Below are 20,865 nucleotides of genomic sequence, written 5' to 3' on the forward strand. Positions count from 1 at the left end.
TTTGCCCATTTAAAACATGCAAGAAAATGACAGGTAAGAATTACCCTGACAGCACCATCAGACAGTAACTAGAAGGATAAATGACCTCTGTGGGAGGAAGAAGTGCCTTTGTGTCCTAGAGAACACAAGGTTCAGGAAGCGCTGCCGTGCTTGGCTCAGCAGGGTGAGCATTTCACACCAGTGACTGACAGTCATTTTGACAGGCTGCCACTGACTGGTGTCAGGTTTTAATTTCCCAGCCCCCAGGGCATGACAGCACTGCTCTCCAGACCTCGGGGAGTATCACCTATTTAGCACTGGCATCCTGAACTCTCTCTAACAACTGCCAACATCTGTCCCCACTGGGTGCAAGCAGAGGGCACCAAGCTGGAGAGTGTTTTGCCACTCAGCAGGGAATACCCTGGTTTTGATTTGCACCTTCTCTTGTTAACCTCACTCAGGTTCCCAGGCATTCATTGTTTCGCTTGTTTCCTTTATGAAACAAATGAAAGTTTGGCAGCAGCTGCCCACAGGCAGCTGTGGTAAGTCCTTACTTCTGGTTATGTGTTTTCCCTCTGAAGTACATCCCTAAATCAACCAACTGATTTGGGTTCCACCTGTGTGTCACTGCTGATGGCTCAGCAATATTTAATTGGTACCTTTCACCAGCATCACTTATTGAGAATCTCCAGAATCTCTATTTCAAATTGCATAAACTTCAACAAACCAGAAAATATTCAGGAATGCCTACCTAATAATTAGGAGATCTTTGGACACCTCTCAAGGTGTTTAAAGACCACTGCAGTACAGTTTACGAAGACTACAAACAACTAATTAGTTCTATTATCTAAAATTAAACAGGCATAAAACATGCCTGCTAAATCTGTATTTGTAGAAGATTTTCTAACATATTATTACTTACTATTACATAGTATTACTTATAACCTAAAAGCACTATAGTTGGTATGTTACTGTGCTCTTCCTTACTGGAAATCAGGGCCAAATCATGGCTAATTTGGAGTTCCCAAACTTTGCCTCTAATGGAAGAAAGGACAAGTTTGAGGGCCACCGTGTCCTAAATGCTCAGATAGAGCACTGAAAATCATATCACAGTACCTTTTTCACTGCTAAGGAGCTTCCTCCGCTTTGCTTATATAGATTTTGAATTATAGCACTGGTTATCCCCATTCAGGTAAAATTCACAAGGGAGACTGATGGGATTTGATAGGAAAGAAATTAACCTTGAATTACAGGGTATAATGCTCATAATCCCTCTTCTGGCGTGCAGTTGAGCCAGGAAGTTAAGGGTAAGCCTTTGACCAGATGTCTGGTGCTCTCCCACTGGATCCTCAGAGTAAGCCTCCAGCTCAGACACAGGGAAGTATCAGGATGCTGCTGTTCTGGAGCCATCATTGCGGATAAAAACACAGCTTAAGTGGCTCTGAAGGAAAAGGAGTTTATGACGACTAAGAGGAGGGGATGTAACTTGGAAAATAAAAGCAAAGCACATCCTGAGAAAGAAATTTATGATATTTTGTCAAGACAGAGGAAATACAAAATGAGGAAATATCTCGCCTTCTGAAAGAACAAGTTAAGAGATTTACATCTATATCTATCTATCTATATATAGATACATATATATTTAGTATCTTTATTTGATTTCAAAGTCTTCAATACTGATTCTCTCTTCAAGACCTTGTAAGCAGGATGAAAAGCTATGCATTTTGGCTTTTTGCTACAGGAATAAAGTCCCATAACATGAATCTCTTATTCACAATGGAATTTTTTTTTATCTCAGCTTGTTTCCCAAGGCGTCTTTAAGATGATGATCAATAAATAACCAATTAAACAGTCTGTTACCTACTTTTCCTTTCATCAGCTGGTGAAAGACCTGCGCCAACTACACACAACAGTGCCAGCAGAAGAAAATACCTCTTGTTTCACTTAGATGCACATTGCTAAATATAGATTTTACCAAACTGCTTGTTTCTAAGTTCATAGGACTCATTCCCACTGTTTCTCAGTGGCTCCTTCTCATCTCCCATGTCGTTGTCTTTCATCTGTGCAAAATAGGCAGGAGAAGCTTTGCACTCATAGTGCCTGTCAAGGGATTTGAGGTGGATCAGCATGTGAAGGGCATAGGCTAGGACCAGCAGCAGGATCAGGGACATCACCAGCCCCATCAGTATTGCTGGAGAGAAGAAGGATGCACAGTCCTTTGCATAGGCAAAATGTCCTTCCTGGATGTTAAAACCTTGGATCTACGAGGAGAACAAGAGAGCTCATGTTAAATGAAGTGCTTGTGTTCCTGATGGCAGTAAGAATTTCTAATTTAATACCTGCACATTGCAAATTTGTACCTCCCCGTGCTGGCTGGAGTTAATGCTCAGAGTTTTTCCAGGTCAGTCTTCTAGAAACCACTAGCTATTCTAATCCCCTCTGCTCTGCTGCCCAAAGGATCTGTAGTTGTGTTTGAAACAAAATCTTCTCTTGATGGCCCACAATATTTAATTGATGCCTTTCACCTTAATGGTGCACCTCCAGCATCACTTGTTGAGGGTCCTCAGTGTCTCTGTTTCAAACTGCATAAACTTCAATGCAACAAACCAGGAAATATTTTGAAATGCCTACCCTAGAATTAGGTTTTCCTCACCAGATCCATGTGTGTGGTATTTGGTAGCAAACCAACTACACTATAGGAAGCTGCATCCAACTATGGAAAACACCAAGAATTTTTACTTGTGGCTTCAGCTCTAATATGAAGTTTACGACACTGGCATTCAGGGAATTGTGCCTGGTCCACTAAATCAGCCCATGGGCATTTATCACCTGGTGAGAAAAGGGGAGCAGCTTTCCTCCTCAATTCCCTTTTTCAGCTCTTCATGCCCTATGACTTAGGTATGTAAAAGCAAGATGTTCTAGTCCAGCCATCTGAGGCTCCCTCATTGCCAAACACAGAAAACTTGGCACTTTTAGAAGATTATTAATCTCATCCTAAAATAAGGACTTAAGACGAGTCAGAGGAATTATCCACTAGCTTTAGAGGCAGGCTGGGGTGACTATAATCAGGCCACAAGGTTAAAATTCGTAGGCATCAAAAGTTAAGTGAGATGAATTCTGTACCTGGTGTCTGGTGCTGTTACTGATGCCATGTTTAACAGCTCTGCTCAGAAAGATGGAACACTGGAAGTTAAATTCACCCCCCACACTAAAGGGAACACAAGCAGAAGACTACAGAAAATCTATACAGCCCTTAATTTCCTTTGATAGGGAGATAAAGAGAATAATTTAAGTCCTCATTTCAATTTTGTGTTCCATGGAAATCCCATAGACTGTACACAGAAGGTCATTATATTTCCTTGTCAGCAAATGGTCAAAACTTCCCATCAATCTACCTACAGGATCCCTTGGGCCTAATTCCATGACATTACCTGGAAATCAATAAAAGTGACTTCCCAGAGCTGTGAGAGGTCATTTGCAGAGCTGGGAATGAGGAGAGCATCGTATCTCTGCAGGCTGCTCACATGGTCGCAGTGGTAGGAGTAAGTCGCCGGCGCATGGATTCGGGTCGCATTGAACGTCGCCTGCACCGAGTGGTTGTAGAGCAGCTGCAGCCTGTGCAGGCTGAACCAGTTCTGAACAGATAGCTGGTAATAGCTGGTGGTCAGCAAGAACCTGGAAACATTGTGTGGGAAGAGAGGTGAATAGGAAAACAAGTCAAAGGGTTCCACCTGTTGAATTTGCACATTGAACAACCTTAGGAGACTCACTGGCATCACCAGTTTATATCTGTGTGAGCTCTAGATCCTTCCACTGAGTCTGGAAAGCGAGGAAGAGCTTTCCATGGAGGTGGCAGAGCCCTGTAACAGCTGCCCAGGGAGGGTGTGGAGTCTCTCTCTCTCTGGAGACATCCCAGACCCACCTGGACATGTTACCGTGTCACCTGCTCCAGGTGACCCTGCCAGGGCAGGGACTTGGACCGGGTCATCTCCAGAGGTCCCTTCCAATGCTAAAAATTCTGTGTTTTGAGGTTGTTCATTATTGCAACTGAAGGAGTTTGTTCCTTGTTACTTGTTCTCCCACACAGTAAGAGGGTTTTGAGGGATTTTTAATAAATGGCTGAGTAAAATATATCCAACACTGGTTGTAGTAGGTTTGTTTCCTTTTTCTGGGATAGGATAAGTCACCTGATTCATATTGACTTGGAAGATATTCCATACCATGTTACATCAGCTCAGATATAAAAAGGGGAGAAGGAAGTAGCTCACTCTCTTCCGTGATAGCTATCCAGCAGGATGGCTGCTCCTTGGAGGAGAGAGAAAGAGCACTTTGCTTATGGCAGGAAGTAGAATTTTACTGTTAATTTCCTTTGTCTATGTTTTTGTAGTGTTATTAGGGTTTTTTTCCTTTTTTCCATGTAAATATAAAACTGCCATTCTTGGTAAATCCCGGGTTTTTACGGTTTTTTTCATCTCCCCTTTTCCCTCTGGATGGGGGGAGACCTGTGCAGCCTTGGTGTACACCTGGCATTCAGCCAAAATAAACTACCACACTGGTATTGTACTTCCATCCAAGATATGGGAAGTTAATTAACAAGAAATGCTGTTTTTTCTGTCACCAAGAAGTAAACATAAACCAGGTCACAGTCTGATGTCTGAACAGCCCACACTATCAGTTCTTGACATAAAATTCCCAAGAAAAATGTAGTAAATCACCAAAGTTTAGCTAAAATCTCAGACATAGGAAGATTCTATACAAAAGAGATGACGCAAACTTTTCTCATTAATAGAAAAGCCAACAAAGGAGAAAAAATGACTTAGAACAAGGCAGGCAAATGACAGACACTCTGAGTGCAGGTGTGACAATTATACAATCAACAATTTCTATCACATTATTTTTGCTTAAACAAATTAACTTTAATTCCACAAGCAACTGCATAACAATGTATATTAGCCTGTTTTTTATTATCTGGTTGGGGGTTTTGCCATATAAACTTACCTGATAACTAGTCCCTTTAGATTGCCAATGTCCCCAAACTTCAGAGAAAGCCTAGGTCAAAAAGCAAGTTACATCAGGCTAGGAAAAAAATTCAGAAGTCTTCAGAGAGAAAAGCAGCACAAAAGATTAAACTCAGTTATACCTGGAGCCTTTTGCTCAGTATATCCCTAAAGTCAGTGGGGAAAAAAACCTGGAAGGATTAAATTTTCCTCCATTGAAATCTACTATTTCACCTGCAGTTTGGAACGAGGTCCAAGCTGTCCAGAAAGAGTATAAATGCGTGTTTAACTTCCAGCACAATTAAATCCCACTGCTTTCCACATCAGTTGGTAATTAGTTCAGTCGATCTCTGTTCTCCTTCTCAAGCCATGTCATCTCAGTCAGCTATCACCTCTGTATGTCATCAGAAAGTGTAAACACACACATTATTCTCATCTTTTTAAATACCAGAGCATAAAAAACACAGATGTCACTGGAGTCCAAAGTCCACACATGCACATCATTAGAGCCACATAAATACCCTGACTGTGAGGCAGCTCTATAAAGGTCACCTGCAGTGAGTATGGGCACCTGAAATTTACTAAATTAATCTATCAGCTTAATTAATGCACTGTAGCAATACATAACTAAGTGGAATATATTGTTTCATCACTTAACACTAATATTTTGCCTCTTAAAACCTGTACAGAGATTCTCATTGTTCACATAAGACAAAAACAAAACACAGCAGAAACATGCAGCATCTGAAAGACTTCCAAAATTAAAGCTGAAGAATATATTTAAAAAACAAACAAACAAAACAAAACAAAAAAACTTCACACAAAATAAAACTAAATAAAAAACCCAAACAAACACACAAAAAAAATCCCCAAGCAAACAGCTAGCTCTGTGATTTCATAGGAGATCTAGACTTCAAGACTTCTTGCACCTTGACTAACACTGGTCCAATAAGCCAGGACACTGAATCCAGACTACCTCTTTCTTTACTGAAAAAGGGAAATCATAATAGCTGAGGATTAGCCACAGGCAAATGCGGCATTCAACTAAGAAAAAAACGCAGGTTGGATCATTATATTCCTATAGCAAACAAATATGTGTTCGGTGTCTAATATTTTTTCCTGACTCCAGTTACTTTACACTGATTACACAGCATAAATCAGCTTGAAAGACAATACAGAGAGTTGTCTTAACAATGAAAGCTAGAGAAGGGAAGTCTGAGGGATTTTTTCTGATGTGAGAAAAACTGGGCAATCTACCATGTGAGGACTGAGCCATCAACTGGCTTAATTTAGGTTGATTCTTAAAACCGAGATTACAGAGCAACATTCAAGCAAGCTTTTCCCTTTCTTCTCTGTCACCAACACTGTTTCAACCACAGACCCAAATCACAAGAGAATCATACGTTATCTCCCTCCCAGACAGAGTCAGGGCAAGCCCTAATTTCTTAGAAATCTATATTTACAAAATGAAGCCTCTACAGTAGTAAGACTACAGAGGTACCCACAACAGACAGGGAGACAGAGTAACCTGCTTGTCTAACAGTCTCCAAATATCAGCTCCAGAAGGAGTTCGCAGACCACAAAAAAACATTGTCCTTCTGATTTTCCAGGTCTTATGAAAAACTATAAAACTATTCTTTGAGTTTTGAAACCTTTCATTTTGCATTCTATTACATTGCAAAAATTACTAATCAGAGCAAGATTATTTCCAAATTGTAGACCAGAAGAGAGGACAGAATGTTTGTTATTACTTTTTATTTCTAAAATAACTTTATTCCATTCTCTACCTCTGCCTGTTTTGAAAGGCAGAGGGTAGGGAGAACTAATGGAACAGTTCACATGTTGATGGAACTGCTGCATTGGTTCACATGCTGATGACATAATATTCAGACTGCCTTCGTTGAATATTATGATACTACATGCAAGTCCTTGTTTCTTTTTCAATTTTACTTTTAGTTTTCTGGTATTTCTCAGTAAAATTTCTGTGCACCTTGGGTTATCCTTTGCAGCTGTGTGATCAGAAAGAGTTAATACTTTCTAGGGAAACATATTTAGCTGTACAGGTGAAATGCCATATAGGACTAAATACAGACCCGCATCCTGTACAGTACTGCTGGCACACCTCCTGTAAAGGGGTGAGTAGTCATGCACAGCCCAAAGGCCCCATATTCAGCAGGGAACCCACTCTTCAGCCTCCCAAGCAATTGCCTAAGACAGCTGGAAACTAAAGAGATTAACAGCTGGAGCTTCACAGGCCCTAAGAGCAAAGCTGGCTGGCCCCAAGGAGTGACCACACCACTGCAACAGCTGAGTACACCCATGTGTCCCATGAAAGGCTGGCTTTAAAGCATATAACCCCTGCTGCTGCAATGGCAGGACATTTAGGAAAGAGCCCCGGGGCTCTACAAGGTCAGTTTTCCTTCAGTATGTACTTCCTAGACTTGTAATCTGGCACCAGTTCCACTGGTGTAGCAGAATTCCACCTTACATTGCACTGTCTTCACTGCAGTTTGAGTCTCCAACATCCACTGTGGCATGGACACCAAATGTCTTCTCTGTCAAGTCCAGCTGAGTGTGGTTTTCAAGCCTGATCATGATCCTCTTGGCCCAGAAAAGGATGCAGGGGATGCCATTGACCGTGACATTGAGGGGGCTGTGGTGGCTGTGGGAGAACCGCCTCCAGAATGCTCCTTCCCACTGCCCTTCCCTGCTGAAGTTGTGGCTGACAACCTGAGGAACCACACAAAAGATGGTTATCAGAAGGTGTGTATTTCAGGATTTGCTCTCCATCCTACCAGAATAAATGAGGTTGTTTACCTGGGACACCAATAAGAAGTACTTCAACACACTGAAAAGGACTCAGTTTGGGCCAAGGACACAGCCTACCATGCTGAAAGCACATTAGGCAGCTGTCCAGGTGAAAGAAATGCCCAAGTTTACATCTGCCTGCAGGTAGTTTGGCTCCCAATTGCTTTAAAATCAGGAAAATACCTGCTGCAGAACAGGATGGCTCAAGTGTGGATCCCTGCCTTTACAAAATCAGTTACAGGGTTAAAACCCGGGGACTGCAGCTTCCATGTCATCTGGAAACACTACCCCTTCTAAGCCAAAATTTCATTGCAAAAAGACAGTCAGGCAACATAATTTGAGACAGTGACTTAGAGCTCTGAAAGAACTTGAAAATTTTACTGCCATTTCCAGATTTCAAACTCAAATTTCCAGACACCAGCTTTGCCCCATTAATGCACATCCTATCTGAATAGGGTAACACACACAATGTCTGCATGGCTGGTTTTTCCATGTCATATGATTTAGCAAGTTCAAATCATGTACCAAAACAAGAGAGGTTTTCTGAGTCCCAGTCATAAACAGCATCTTACCAGGCTCCAGAAGAGACACAGTTAAGTCCCAAAGCTTTGTCTTGGCTTAAAGAGAGATTTTTTTTTTTTTTGGTGCTGTTCAGATTAGAAAATCATGTCTCTCAGCTCAGATCCTGAAAGATCCCTTTTGATATTGGACCTTACACATGGCACAAGGGTGCTTTAGGATTAAAATTAGTAAGTACTGACAGCAACAAGCTGAAAGCCAGGTAAGATCACGGTCAGAAGATGTGATAAGTGACTATGACTGTGTTCATATAAATGATAAGGCTGTCTTCTCAGAAGTACAAGTGAGGGAGATTTAATCAACATGTTACTTACGGCAGAGTGCATCACTTTTGGTGAGCTTCTTTTGGTAAGGAAGCCTTTTATGGTCAGTTTTTGACAAGACCTATTGCCTGGTCTCATGAAAAACTCCCACCAAAAATATGAAGTTTTGCTACAGCTGTTCATTTAGTACCAAGTGATATAAGCACAAGACTGGCCACAGCAGTCAAATGTCACTGTACGGGATATGGATATAAGGATTTGGTTCTTTCAGAAAGACCATGTGCCCAAGTCAGTCAGCATCAGCAACAGTATCTGAAGTCTCATCTCACTCCTCAGAAAAGCAGAGGACACCTTGTACAGCAGGCAGTGAATCAGTATCATATCACAATGATTTAGACAGTTTTGGTGGCTGTTTCTTGTAAACAATGTAAAAAGAGTTTAACTCAGCAATGTAAATTAAAAGATCTAAATGTGCTATGAAAAGACTCTACAGATCCATTACCTGTGCAATTGCCACTTGACTGACATTCAATTTTGGCTTCACGCCACCTTCGTAATGTTGATCTGCAGAAGAAAGAGTGTTATCAGCATTATTAGTATATTATAAACACCCAGTCATTTATAAAGGCATAATTTTTGCACGTTCTTATGCAAACAATAATTATCCCTGCACAAAATGTGTATGTGAGAATAGCTGATTCTGCCTTGGAAAATACTTGACTTGTTCCAAATATTACCTTCATTACATGTATTTTCTAGTTTACCTTACTCGTTCAACAAGGTTCCTCTTCTTTTCATTGAACATCTGGAAGGAACTCCAGTGCCCCAAAATTACAAGATTCAGTCTACATCTGCATTTATTCATCCCAAACACAGCAAAAGCTGCTTGTTTTCTTCGTACAGCAAACTCTGTCATCAAAGAGTGTGTGCTGAATTGAACAACAAAAGCGTCTTAATTGTGAGTGGGAAGTTCTTTCCCTGCACCACCAGAGATAGGAAGATGTGACAAACAACCTGATGGCCCAACTGCTTGCCAGGAGAGCGAAGTTTCACAAGGACAGATCATTTCATGGACATTCTCAAAGCTCTATCCATCAAAAATTTAATTCTGTTTTCATTTGGTTAAAAAGAGTGAATGCTTCTGTCTTCCCCATTCTCTCTGCATCTGAGTTGGACAGCAAATTAGTATTTTAAAACAGGCAAATCCTTTCAAGGGTGTTTTTTAACGGGGGATATGCTTTAACAACACATGTGACAGAAGAGTCACTAAGGCCAGCAGAACCAACATCTGGGAATAAAATCTTTTACAGCCACACTAACAGAACTAGTATCTAGGAGTTCAGCCCACTGAAAGGCTTACCATCTCTCTGCAGAGAATCTTGATCTGAGAATTCATGTGAACTAGAAGAGAGGAGAAAAATACTTATTTTACAGCATCTTGATTTAAAGTCTGCAGCAAGTTTACTGGGGACAACACCTATTACTACTTTGTTCCATAAAACATTCAAAATGTAACACAGGTCCTTGGCTTGGTAATATAACAGGAACAAGGCAAATTAATCCAAAGCTGCTGAGCCCAGGCTAAAAATGCCTAATTTTCAGAGATCTCTCGGGTGGATTAGCCCTGACAGGTTTTCCCATACCCTTATCACATTGACAAAAGGCTTCTCTCTTGTCCTGTTCCATGGGACACCAGTTCTGGGTTAGAGACAGAATCAGTTCCAGCCCACAGGCAGAGGAACACAAGCACCCTGCACCACCCTTGTTCCACAGTGAGAGTCAGAAGCAACAAGTTTAATTCCCTCAGGATAGATCATATGCAATGGGCTAACATGTCTCAAGCCCAGAATTACAGCCATTTGAAGACAGCTCCTTGAATGGTTCCAAGCAATACCAAATGTCACAGAGTCAACTGCAAGGTAGGGTGTGGGCAAAGCACAACTAAAATGTCAACTACCAGGCTCATGAAATTTTCAACATTTGATGTTCTTCTTAGGGTAAATCTCCAGCTGCTGGGGCCAGACCTGCCCCACAGCCACTAAACATGGCAATACATTTCCATCTTCTTCCCTTGCCTTGTTTCCTGCTGCTTTTCCAACTCACCACGGGAGCAAAATTCTTGAAAATATATACCTCAAGACCAGCATATAAAGACTAGGAATAAGACCAGTTTTCGGTATTTGTGAGTAAATTGTACTGTAAAGTATTGGAATTGCAAAGTCAAAACTTGGCATTCCTGGGGAGTCTCTGGACAGCTGGGTGAATTCACTCCCTGCCAGATTCTGGGTAGAGGGATCTGTGTTACCCACTAGTAGGAGTGATCCCAACCTAATTTCCATCACACCTTCCTTAATGGCAGACAAATACGAGTCCAAACAACATGGGATGGCACAGAGCCCACCCTGCTTTCTGTCAAGTTGGAAGAACCTTATAAAGAACTTATGTTAAAAAAACATCTCTGTGGGTGACACTGTTTAAAATTAATCTGGTAGGTTTATTCATTCAACTTTCAGAGTGGGTCCCACTTTCTCCCAGTGCTCTTTGGGTGCCAGGGTTCATGCTGGAATCAGTTCTTCAAGATGCTGGAAGCTGCTCATGTCAACAGCTCTCAGAGATGGGTGGAGATACCAGATTTTGACACACAGGTAACAAAAGATGTGGCCACAATGGACCAAACCTTGCTTTCTTGCTCAGATAAAACTCTCTCTTCGGTTGTTTTATGATTAGGAACATTTTTGTAATTTGATGCATCCCTTTTTGTCTTTTCTAGTCTTTTTTCATGACAGATCATGCCTTTGGGCTGGAACAGGCAAATGTGGGAGAATTTTTTGCATGGTAAGAGCTACAAAAACGAGGCATGCCAAAAGGAAACTAATGAAAATTATCTACTTATACTAACTTTAGTTATATTTACTTGTATTGTACCTATGTATATCTAGTTATGCTTAGTTATACTTTTAACTCCTCCCTATATGCATAGTTGAACTCCCATAGCTCATTCCTCCAGTTTGAAAATCACAAACTAAAACACTGGAGTAGGAGAAGATTGGTGTAAAATTGTGCAATTCATTTCATTCCTGAACTGGACTTAAAAGGTTTTCATGCTGCTCTGGGAAGAGGAAGGGTTAATTTGGGGGTTGTGATTAAAAAAATCTGAATAACTCCTGGCTGCTCCACATCCCACAGCCACTCTGGAATCATAGAATCATAGAATCATAGAATCAGCTGGGTTAGAAGGGACCTCTGAGATCATCAAGTCCAACCCTTGATCCACTACCACTGCAGTTACTAGACCATGGCACTAAGTGCCATGTCCAGTCTCTTTTTAAAAATTTCCAGGGACGGAGAATCCACCACTTCCCTGGGCAGCCCATTCCAATGTCTGACCATCCTCTCTGTAAAGAAATTCTTTCTAATATCCAACCTAAACCTCCCCTGGCACAACTTGAGACCATGCCCTCTTGTCTTGCTGATAGTTGTCTGGGAAAAGAGACCAACCCCCACCTGGCTACAACCTCCTTTCAGGGAGCTGTAGAGAGTGAGGAGGTCTCCCCTGAGCCTCCTCTTCTCCAGGCTGAACAGCCCCAGCTCCTTCAGCCTCTCCTCATAGGACCTGTGGTTGAGTCCCTTCACCAGCCTTGTTGCCCTCCTCTGGACCTGCTCCAGCACCTCAATATCCTTCCAGAACTGAGGGGCCCAGAACTGGACACAGCACTCCAGGTGTGGCCTCACCAGTGCTGAGTACAGGAAGAGACATCGAGTCTCTGCTTTTAGCATGAAGATACTGACACAGATGAATGTGCACAGCTGATGAAATATTCATGTTTTTATGAGGAAATGCAGCACAGAGAGTGACCCGGGAACCACCACAAAGTGCCACAGCATGACAGACACCATAAGGCTGCAAGGGAAGCACCTCTGGCTTGGTCCTCCTGTTAATTACTCTGTTAATTAGCAGTACTTTCCTCCTGCACAGTGCATGAAGCTCTGTTAGAGGAAGGAAATCCATCATTCCACATCACTGGGGCACAGCCGGTCTGTGGCTGGCAGAGCCAAGGATCACGTCCTGGTGTCTGGGCAAGCCCAGGCTGCTGTCGATGTTATGGGATCTGTCAGCTGCTTCTGACACCCACAGCCCCGAGGTGTCATGGGTTTGTGATCCATGACAGGGATGGGTGGCTGCCCATGTCCATCATGATGTCACATCAGCAGCTTTCCCAAGGAAAAGGCAAGCTGGGGAATTCACAAGTGATCCCTGGCACCCAAAGCCCTTTCATCCTCAGCTAGAGCACGTTTCACAGAACAGAAGTATTGAAAGCAAAAAATGCAAAAATTTTTTAAAAATGCGTATTCCCTTTTAATTATAAAATGTTCATTACATGTACAAGAGATAGAAAACTAGCTAGCATTTACTCTCCATTGCAAAACTGACAGCAAATCATTTTTAGCACACTGAATTAAAGAATAGCTTTTCAAATTTATCATTTTTTTAATCAGACACTCTTACCGTGACACTTCAAATTCAGTTGCTCACAGGGTATACATTTCAATATTTTTCCCTAGCAATTCGTAAATAACTGGCCCAGATAACACCTAGGCATGTAGGTTGTATGTTGAATTTACCATACCAAGTATGTTAGGAACCCACATGAAATTGGATTAGCCCTAATACAAAGCACTGGAATGACTAATCACTATGTAAAACCCAATTAAATAAGATTATAAGCATAAAGAAGTGTAAATTCCCTCTCATCAGATGACATTATCCATCTACATAAGATAACCAAGTATGGCTTGTTTGTCCAAAAAAGTTTATAAAGACTCCAGCTCTTGAGGACTTCCATGTAAACAGTGTTTTCTCTGCTCAGATGAGCCACAGGAATAATCCTGGCATTCAACACTGGTTGAGTGTGGACGCCACAGGAAGTTTTCACGTCATATTCACTCTTTTACTCTTCATATTACTGCTCTGATAAACTGCATCAGATGGGAAAATGTACTCCACCCCTAAAGAAACAGTATTTCTATTACTTCAGAGTCATCTTTCTAATACTAATATTGCCCAGCTGCAGAATTCCTTACTGGCTGCTGAACTAGTTTCAGCTAATTTACGAGGCATTTAATTGGAAAATAACATGTGAACATTCAAATGCACTAAAAACAAAGTCATGACAAAAGGTGACAAGCACCTGGGGGCAATGCACTGGTTGTGCAAGGGACACTTGCCATAGGGAATTTCAAGGAAGTTATGGACATTATAAATGTGTAAACCTGGGACACCATGTTCAGGGAAAAAGCTAGTCTCCTCTAAGAAAAATCCTGGCAAAAAAATGTTACTGAGTTTTAAATGCCTCTGTGTAAGTCCTATCAACCAGAAATATCTACAAAACCACATAACTCTTATAGTTTTTCTAATGTGAGTTTTGACACAGGGAGACAGATTTACATAACTATTTTACAATGCACTGATTACTGGGTTTGATCTGCAGTTTAATGGATGCCCAACTAGGACCGGATCAGAACAAGATACTTAAGCTTTCTTTTTTGATACAAAAAGCCCCAAACCTCTGAGGTCATAGAACCTAGCAAATTAACACTGTGCATGCACAATCCCACCTCCAATGAGGCAAAATCCCCATTTAATTCACTGGGATCCAGGTCACAACTTCTTCTGTTAATACTTATTGTAAAAAAGTTCATTGTAAAAAATGCTCCTCTGCTTGCTCTCTCTCAGATTCTGGTCTGGTTGCAAAAAAAAGAATGCAGAATTATGCTAAGAGGAACAGTGAGGGAGCTGAAAACTGGCAGAGGAGAACGGCAAGTGAGCTATTTAGATGAAAACATATTGTAGTATTTATCGGTAACTGACTACCAGATCTCTTAATACAAGCTTAAGCAAATTACCACATGTCCGTCTTGCCTTAAATGAACAGATTTTACTGCCAGCTGCAACCTCCATCAGCATATTTGTTCTGTGTGTTACTGGTGACTCCAGGCATGATTCAACTCATACAGCTCAGGTTGTTTTCACTTTCATAATACTTGGCTCTATGAAGTCCCCTCTTTCCCCTGCTATGATTTGGGCTTATTATTTGTATTTCATTAGAGAGTGAAACATCACTATTGACAATAAACGCAAATCTCCAGTAATTTTGTAAGTTCCTTTGCAATACTGAATTCACGCTTCAAATATCCATTCTACACCACTAGAATATTTTAGCACCTTAGTTTTCACATCCTTGCTGTTATTCTATTTATAACTTCATTTTCACACAGACCAGGGAAAGTCAGTATGAGAGTCATTAAAATGTAATGAAATGTAAGATAGATGCACAGAAACCACTCATTTTAAAGCCACGTTTATAAAATTGCTTTAAAGTTACATATTTAATTCACCGTGTGTTTCAAAATAATTAATTTCTGTATTACCCCTAAGTGCTTTTAAACCTGAAAGGAAATTACAACCACCTCCTGACACTCCAAACTGCGACTGGATCTACTTCCATAGAGCACAAATGACAGCATTTAAAACCTGGGCCCGCTCAAGTTTGTCACCACACACCCAGTCACTGACCTGTTCCCTGACGTCACAGTCGTTTGCTCCACGGACACCCCGGATCCCACACTCAGGAACAGCAGCAAGAACCTCAGGGCAGCGTTTCGTTCCATCGGGAAGGGAGGCAGTGGCTCCACACGCGGCACATCTGCGGCTCTGGTCCAGCTCTGCCGCGTGATGGGGGAGGATCCACCACCGGAGAAATCCTTCGTGTGCTGGGATTTCTCCCCAAGGCAAACACCTGGCACGTTCCAGCTGCCCTGTGAATGAATGAGCACACAACCCGGGGAAAGTGCGCCGGGACTTGAGCTGCTTGTTAAGAAAAAAAAAGGATACAATCAGATGGGCTCTGAAATCACACTGCAGAGCATTCCTCATCTGTACTTAACCCTCGCCTCAGAGAAAGGGTAAGGTGCTGCCTACAAACAGCTCTGAAACTTCTCCTTCTATATGATAATCAGAGGAAGAACTACATGTATTTTCAAGACTTACAATACCTTATATTAGTAACCATACAGATGTGAAGGCATATATTGCAAGCTTTGAAGTCAAACATTTGGAAGCAATTTTCTTTTCTTCAGCACTATTTCAGTTCGTGTGTGTGTGCTTAGCTTTCTGGCTCAATTGTTTTTATACTCAGAACCACAAAATGGTTTGGGTTGTGAGGAACCTTAAAGATCACCTCATTCCAAAACCCTTAAATATCAGGCAGGACACAGTCATATACCAATCTATAGGTATATATATACCCAGACATCTACTTCTTCCTTGCTACCTGCTGATGTGATCACCACTGAAGCCTCACTTTGCTAACTAGGAGTTCCTGTCTGTTGCATTCCAGATATCAGAAAAAGATTGGGGCTTTAGCATCATAGCTATTAGGAAGGATTTGCCATCTTAATTCATTTCTCCCTCTGGGATACAGAGGGTATATCCGCTAATCTTAAAAACCTCCCAGCAGCTTGTCCTCAGCAGTACTGCTTCTATCCAATTTAAGAAGGAATAAAGATACTTATGTGAGAATCCTAGATTGAAAAATGGGATGAGGGAATGCAGGATTAAGCAAGAACCACCTGAAAATAACCTCCAGATTTTCTGTGAAGTACCATGAATGTATGATGCTAAACTTTGAACAGTTACTCCAGTAAGGAGACAGGGCTCAGAGGAAAATTTCAAGAGGCAGAAGTGTCACACACTCCTAAAAACTGTGAAGTCATTGATGTCACAGTCCTGTTCAATGCCTCAGTACTCCTCACTCCTAAATAAGTGGGGGGAAAAGGCACTCGTCATCAACAAAATGAAAAATAATGTCAGTTTGCTCAGAACCAAAGGAGGGATTTGCAGACAATCAAGAAAACAAGTAACACCGAACTGCTAACACAGGTTAAACCAGAATAAATCAGTGGAAAATATACTGATTTCCTCAGTAAACATTAATCATCATTATCATGGCTGGGCTTCGCGAACAAAGATTTGGGAAGGACTCTACCCACATTTGCTACAAGCGCGCTGGAGGCTAAAAAGGCCAATACGAGATAGACAAGTTCGGTTGCAAAAGGCACAGCAGAAAGACTCCTTAGGTGGTATCGGCAAGACACAATTCTTTCTGTGTTGTCTTTTCTCCTTGAGAATGATCTTGCGTGTGTTCTCAAAGGCATCAACAGCGTTATAGATGGTGTGTCTCCAGACCTCCGGATTGGAGGCCAGAATAGACCAGCGACGAAGATCAATGCTGCCAAGGTTGAGATGTTGTTTCAGGGAGTCCTTGTATCTTTTCTTTGGGGCTCCTCTCTTGCAGCAGCCAGTGGCAAGTTCACCATAAAGCAAGATCTTAGGGAGGCGGTGGTCCTTCATCCTTGAGACGTGCCCTGCCCAGCTCAGCTGTGTTCTCAACAACATGGCCTCAATACTTGTGACTGCTGCTTGTTCTAGAACAGATGTATTGGTCACATAATCTGACCAGTGGATGTTTAGGATTGTACGGAGGCAGTGTTGATGGAAGCGTTCTAGGAGTCGCAGGTGGTGGCGGTAGATGACCCATGATTCGGATCCATATAAAAGAGTAGAGAGCACAATGGCTCTGTAAACACTGATCTTGGTGCTTTTCTTCAGGTGTTTATTTCGCCAAACTCTCATACAGAACTTTCTAAAAGCTCTCTATGCCTTTGCTAACCTGTTGTCTATCTCTCCATCAATCTTACCATCTGAGGAGATGATGCTATCTAGGTAATTAAACTGTTGGACTGATTTGATCTCTGATTCGCCAATGGTGACATGGGGAAGACTTCCTGAGATGCAGGTTGAATACACTAATACAATGGGTGCTGATAGTAAATCATTCACCAGCAATCTTCTGAAATAATGGTAGAAGGAAAGAAAAGTCTTTTCTTGCCTCTTGACACTTGCCAATAATAATAATAGCAACAATAATATTAAACATTTGATACAGTTCTTAAAGATGCTCACCACCTTGTCACCCAGCCCAGAACACTGAGTGCCACGTCCCTGGACACCTCCAGGGATGGGGACTCCCCCAACTCCCTGGGCAGCCCCTTCCAATGCCTGACCATCTTTCCAGGACAAAATTCCTCCTGACCTTCCCTTGGCACAGCTTGAGGCCATTTCCTCTTGTCCTGTCACCACAGTTAAGTTTACAGCCTAAAATGGCAGGCTATGGCAGGCTAAAAGGGGCCAGTATTCCACATAAGAGGATTAAACTGCTGTTTGTCACCTTTTTTTCCCCCTCACTTTGCAAGGATATTTTACTTCTGATTACTCCTCATGCAAAACTCCACCTTTGATGATTAGGCAGCAAGGTATCATTTCTTTGTTGTTCATTTAGCACTGAGGCAGCTCAGACATTTCCTCCAGCAAGAAGGAGGTATAGCAGATCTTACTGTACTTTAAACATTGCTCCTTTTTTTGGGATCTACCTCTCAGAAAGGATAATTATACTCACTTCAAAGTGATTATATTCAGCATGGAGGCTCACAGCTTGGTGAAGGTTGTGAGCATTGGCTCTTCAGGCACACAAACTCTTTTCCAGCGGTTTGTAGTCACCTTCAGCTCACATGTCACGCCACCAGGAGCTGAGCAGCTTTCTATATTAACATGTCTCAAGCAACATGAGTTATCAGACACCTTACAAGTGTCAGCACTGAATGTATCACTCACCTTTTCAGTCTAAGTCATCGTTGTTCCTCTGATTCAGACGTATTCACAGAGCACTGACAGTGTAACAGAACCGTGGTCAGAAAATTCACCTTAAAACATAAAGCTTTTCTCAGCTCGAACAAAATCCTCTCTCTGGGCAACTGATTGGGCCAAAAAGCCTTTCAGCTTTCTTCTTGGGTGGGATGCAGAAATTAATCCTGTTAAAATTCCTTCCTGCTTCCCTGTGAGGGTGGAGAGGCCCTGGCAAAGGTTGCTCAGAGAAGCTGTAGCTGTCCCATCCCTGGAAGTGTCCAAGCCCAGGTTGGATGGGGCTTGGAGCAACCCGTGATAATGGAAGGTGTCCCTGCCCATGGCTTTAAGGTCCCTTCCAACCCAAATCATTCTGAGATTCTAATTCCCTTCTATTCCCTGTGCCCTTCACAATATCCCCAAAGGATTCCATCCTAGTCTGAGAAACCTCCATACAGACTCCAGGCCTAACTTCACCTTCAAGGAAGGCACAGGGGGAAAACTGCACCAAAAAAAAAAAAAAAAACCAAAACAAAACAAAACAAAAAACACAAACGAAAAGCTCAGTCTGTTCGGGACTCAGCTGTCTTTCGTCATGCAGTACCACAGGACACCAGGTATCAGATCCCACAGGGAAGATCAGATTATACTGAGAGTTTTAAGATAAGTGGTGGGATTTTTGGTGGATTTATCTGCTTGGTCAACTGAAACATTTAATTTTAGAAGTGCTTATCCAGCAGTGCTGGTGTTCTCCAGAGCAAACAGCCCTTTTCCACACAGCTACCCACAGATAACCTCATTTCAACCCCCTGCCATGGGTAGGGACACCTTCCAGGGACATGTCTTGTGGCCACCTGTGCCAGCACATCTCAGCCATTGTGTTTAACTATTATTGTTATTGTTATTATTATATTAGTGTTAGTATTATTAATAGTTATTACTGTTGTTGTTGTTGTTATTAAGAACCACAACAACTTTATTTCCATTATTAAACTGCTCTTATCTCAACCCACAGGTCTTTTTTGTCCAAATTCACTCTCCATCCCACCAGGATGGGCAGGGCAGTGAGCAAGAGGCTGTGTGGTGTTTAATTACCATCTGGGGTTAAACCAGAACATGGTGGAATGAAGAAAAGATGTCTTAAAAGTGCCCCAAAGTCCTCATAAAGTTTAAAACACATCATTTTCCTTCCTTCCAGTCAGCTTTTAAGTATTCCAAATATTCCTAACACTGAAAAGCAAAGCTGCAGCACTTTTACAATATAAACTTCCTTGTTTTTAAAATCACCAAACAGCAACAGCATTCCAACATTGGAACTGCATCTTCAAGAGCTGCTCTTTATAATAGTAATGTTTTCTCCTAAAATTGTTGGTGGGCTTTACAGTTTTTGTTTGGGGTTGGTTGGTTTCTTTTTTTCTTTGAGGGGAGTGTGTGTTGAGGGGTGGTTTTCATTTTTTTAATTAGTTATTCTATACAGATTGCATGTAAAACCAGTCCTACCTGAACACACAAAATATGTATTTTCTATTTAAGCTGTGAGCACAGGATGTCTTAATAAAGATGTATTAAGGTCTAATTGCTGTCCCTTCACAGTAATTCCAAAAAGGGGAAGGAATGTTCAGGACTCAGATTGGTGCAGTTTGGCAGCATGGACTACCAGCAACTTTCAAAATCAGTAAATATGAGCTGGTTTATGTTATAGGACTTCACTTTGGTCCAGATCCACTGGAGGACTCACAGGCAATGCAGCATTTTAAGCTGGGATGCCCCATCCCTGGAAGCGTCCAAGGCCAGGTTGGATGGGGCTTGGAGCAACCTGGGGTAGTGAAAGGTGTCCCTGCCCATGGCAGAGGGTGGGACTGATAGGTCTGAGGTCCTTCCAACCCAGACCATTCTGGGAATCTATGAAAAGCTGGAAATAGACTCATAGAGTCATTTAGGCTGGAAAAGCGCTCTCAGACCATTGACTCCTACCATTCCTCAGCACTGCCAAGGCAACCACTAACCCACGTCCCCAAGTGCCACGTCCATAAGGCTTTTAAATCCCTCCAAGGATAGGGACTCTCCCCCTGCTCTGGGCAGCTGTGCTAGGGATAGACAACCCAATATCCCACCTAAACCTCCCTTGGTGCAACTTGAAGACATTTCTCCTTGTCCTGTTGCTTTTTACCTGGAAGGAGACTCTGACTCCCACGTCATGGTGGTCTTTTCAGGCAGAGATCAATCATCAGCCTCTCTGTGGGTCGGACACTGGTTCCCCCGGTACAGCTAACAAGATAAAGCCAGGCCCAACCTCGACTCGTCCTTGTGAGCAAGTAAGGACAAAACAAGCTGTGGTACCATCCCAAACGACCACCAGAGACCCCATCCCGAACATGTGCAATAAGCCCCATGCAATTAATTAGCATATGGATAAGGCCTTTTGGAACAGGCGTGAACTCCTGAGACTGTAAACACATATTCATGGAACAAATTATACATAAGCTGCAGAAGTGCATCT

The 20,865-nt window shown here is 42.1% G+C and overlaps 1 protein-coding gene across 1 annotated transcript; it reads right to left on the bottom strand.

Annotated features, from left to right (window-relative positions):
- Nucleotides 1–693: 693 nt before the first annotated feature.
- Nucleotides 694–15,597, bottom strand: ATP6AP1L (ATPase H+ transporting accessory protein 1 like). The gene is made up of 7 exons (XM_008923086.2): nt 15,201–15,597; nt 9,987–10,027; nt 9,129–9,190; nt 7,465–7,706; nt 4,978–5,028; nt 3,411–3,654; nt 694–2,240 (listed from the first exon to the last, which is right to left on the bottom strand). The coding sequence occupies exons 1-7, from the start codon at nt 15,293–15,295 to the stop codon at nt 1,938–1,940; spliced, it is 1,038 nt and encodes a 345-aa protein (XP_008921334.1). The 5' UTR covers nt 15,296–15,597; the 3' UTR covers nt 694–1,937.
- Between the last annotated feature and the right edge of the window lie 5,268 nt (nt 15,598–20,865).

Source organism: Manacus vitellinus, unplaced genomic scaffold (assembly GCF_001715985.3).
Source record: "Manacus vitellinus isolate BGI_N305 unplaced genomic scaffold, ASM171598v3 scaffold_23_pilon, whole genome shotgun sequence".
Lineage (NCBI taxonomy): Eukaryota > Metazoa > Chordata > Aves > Passeriformes > Pipridae > Manacus > Manacus vitellinus.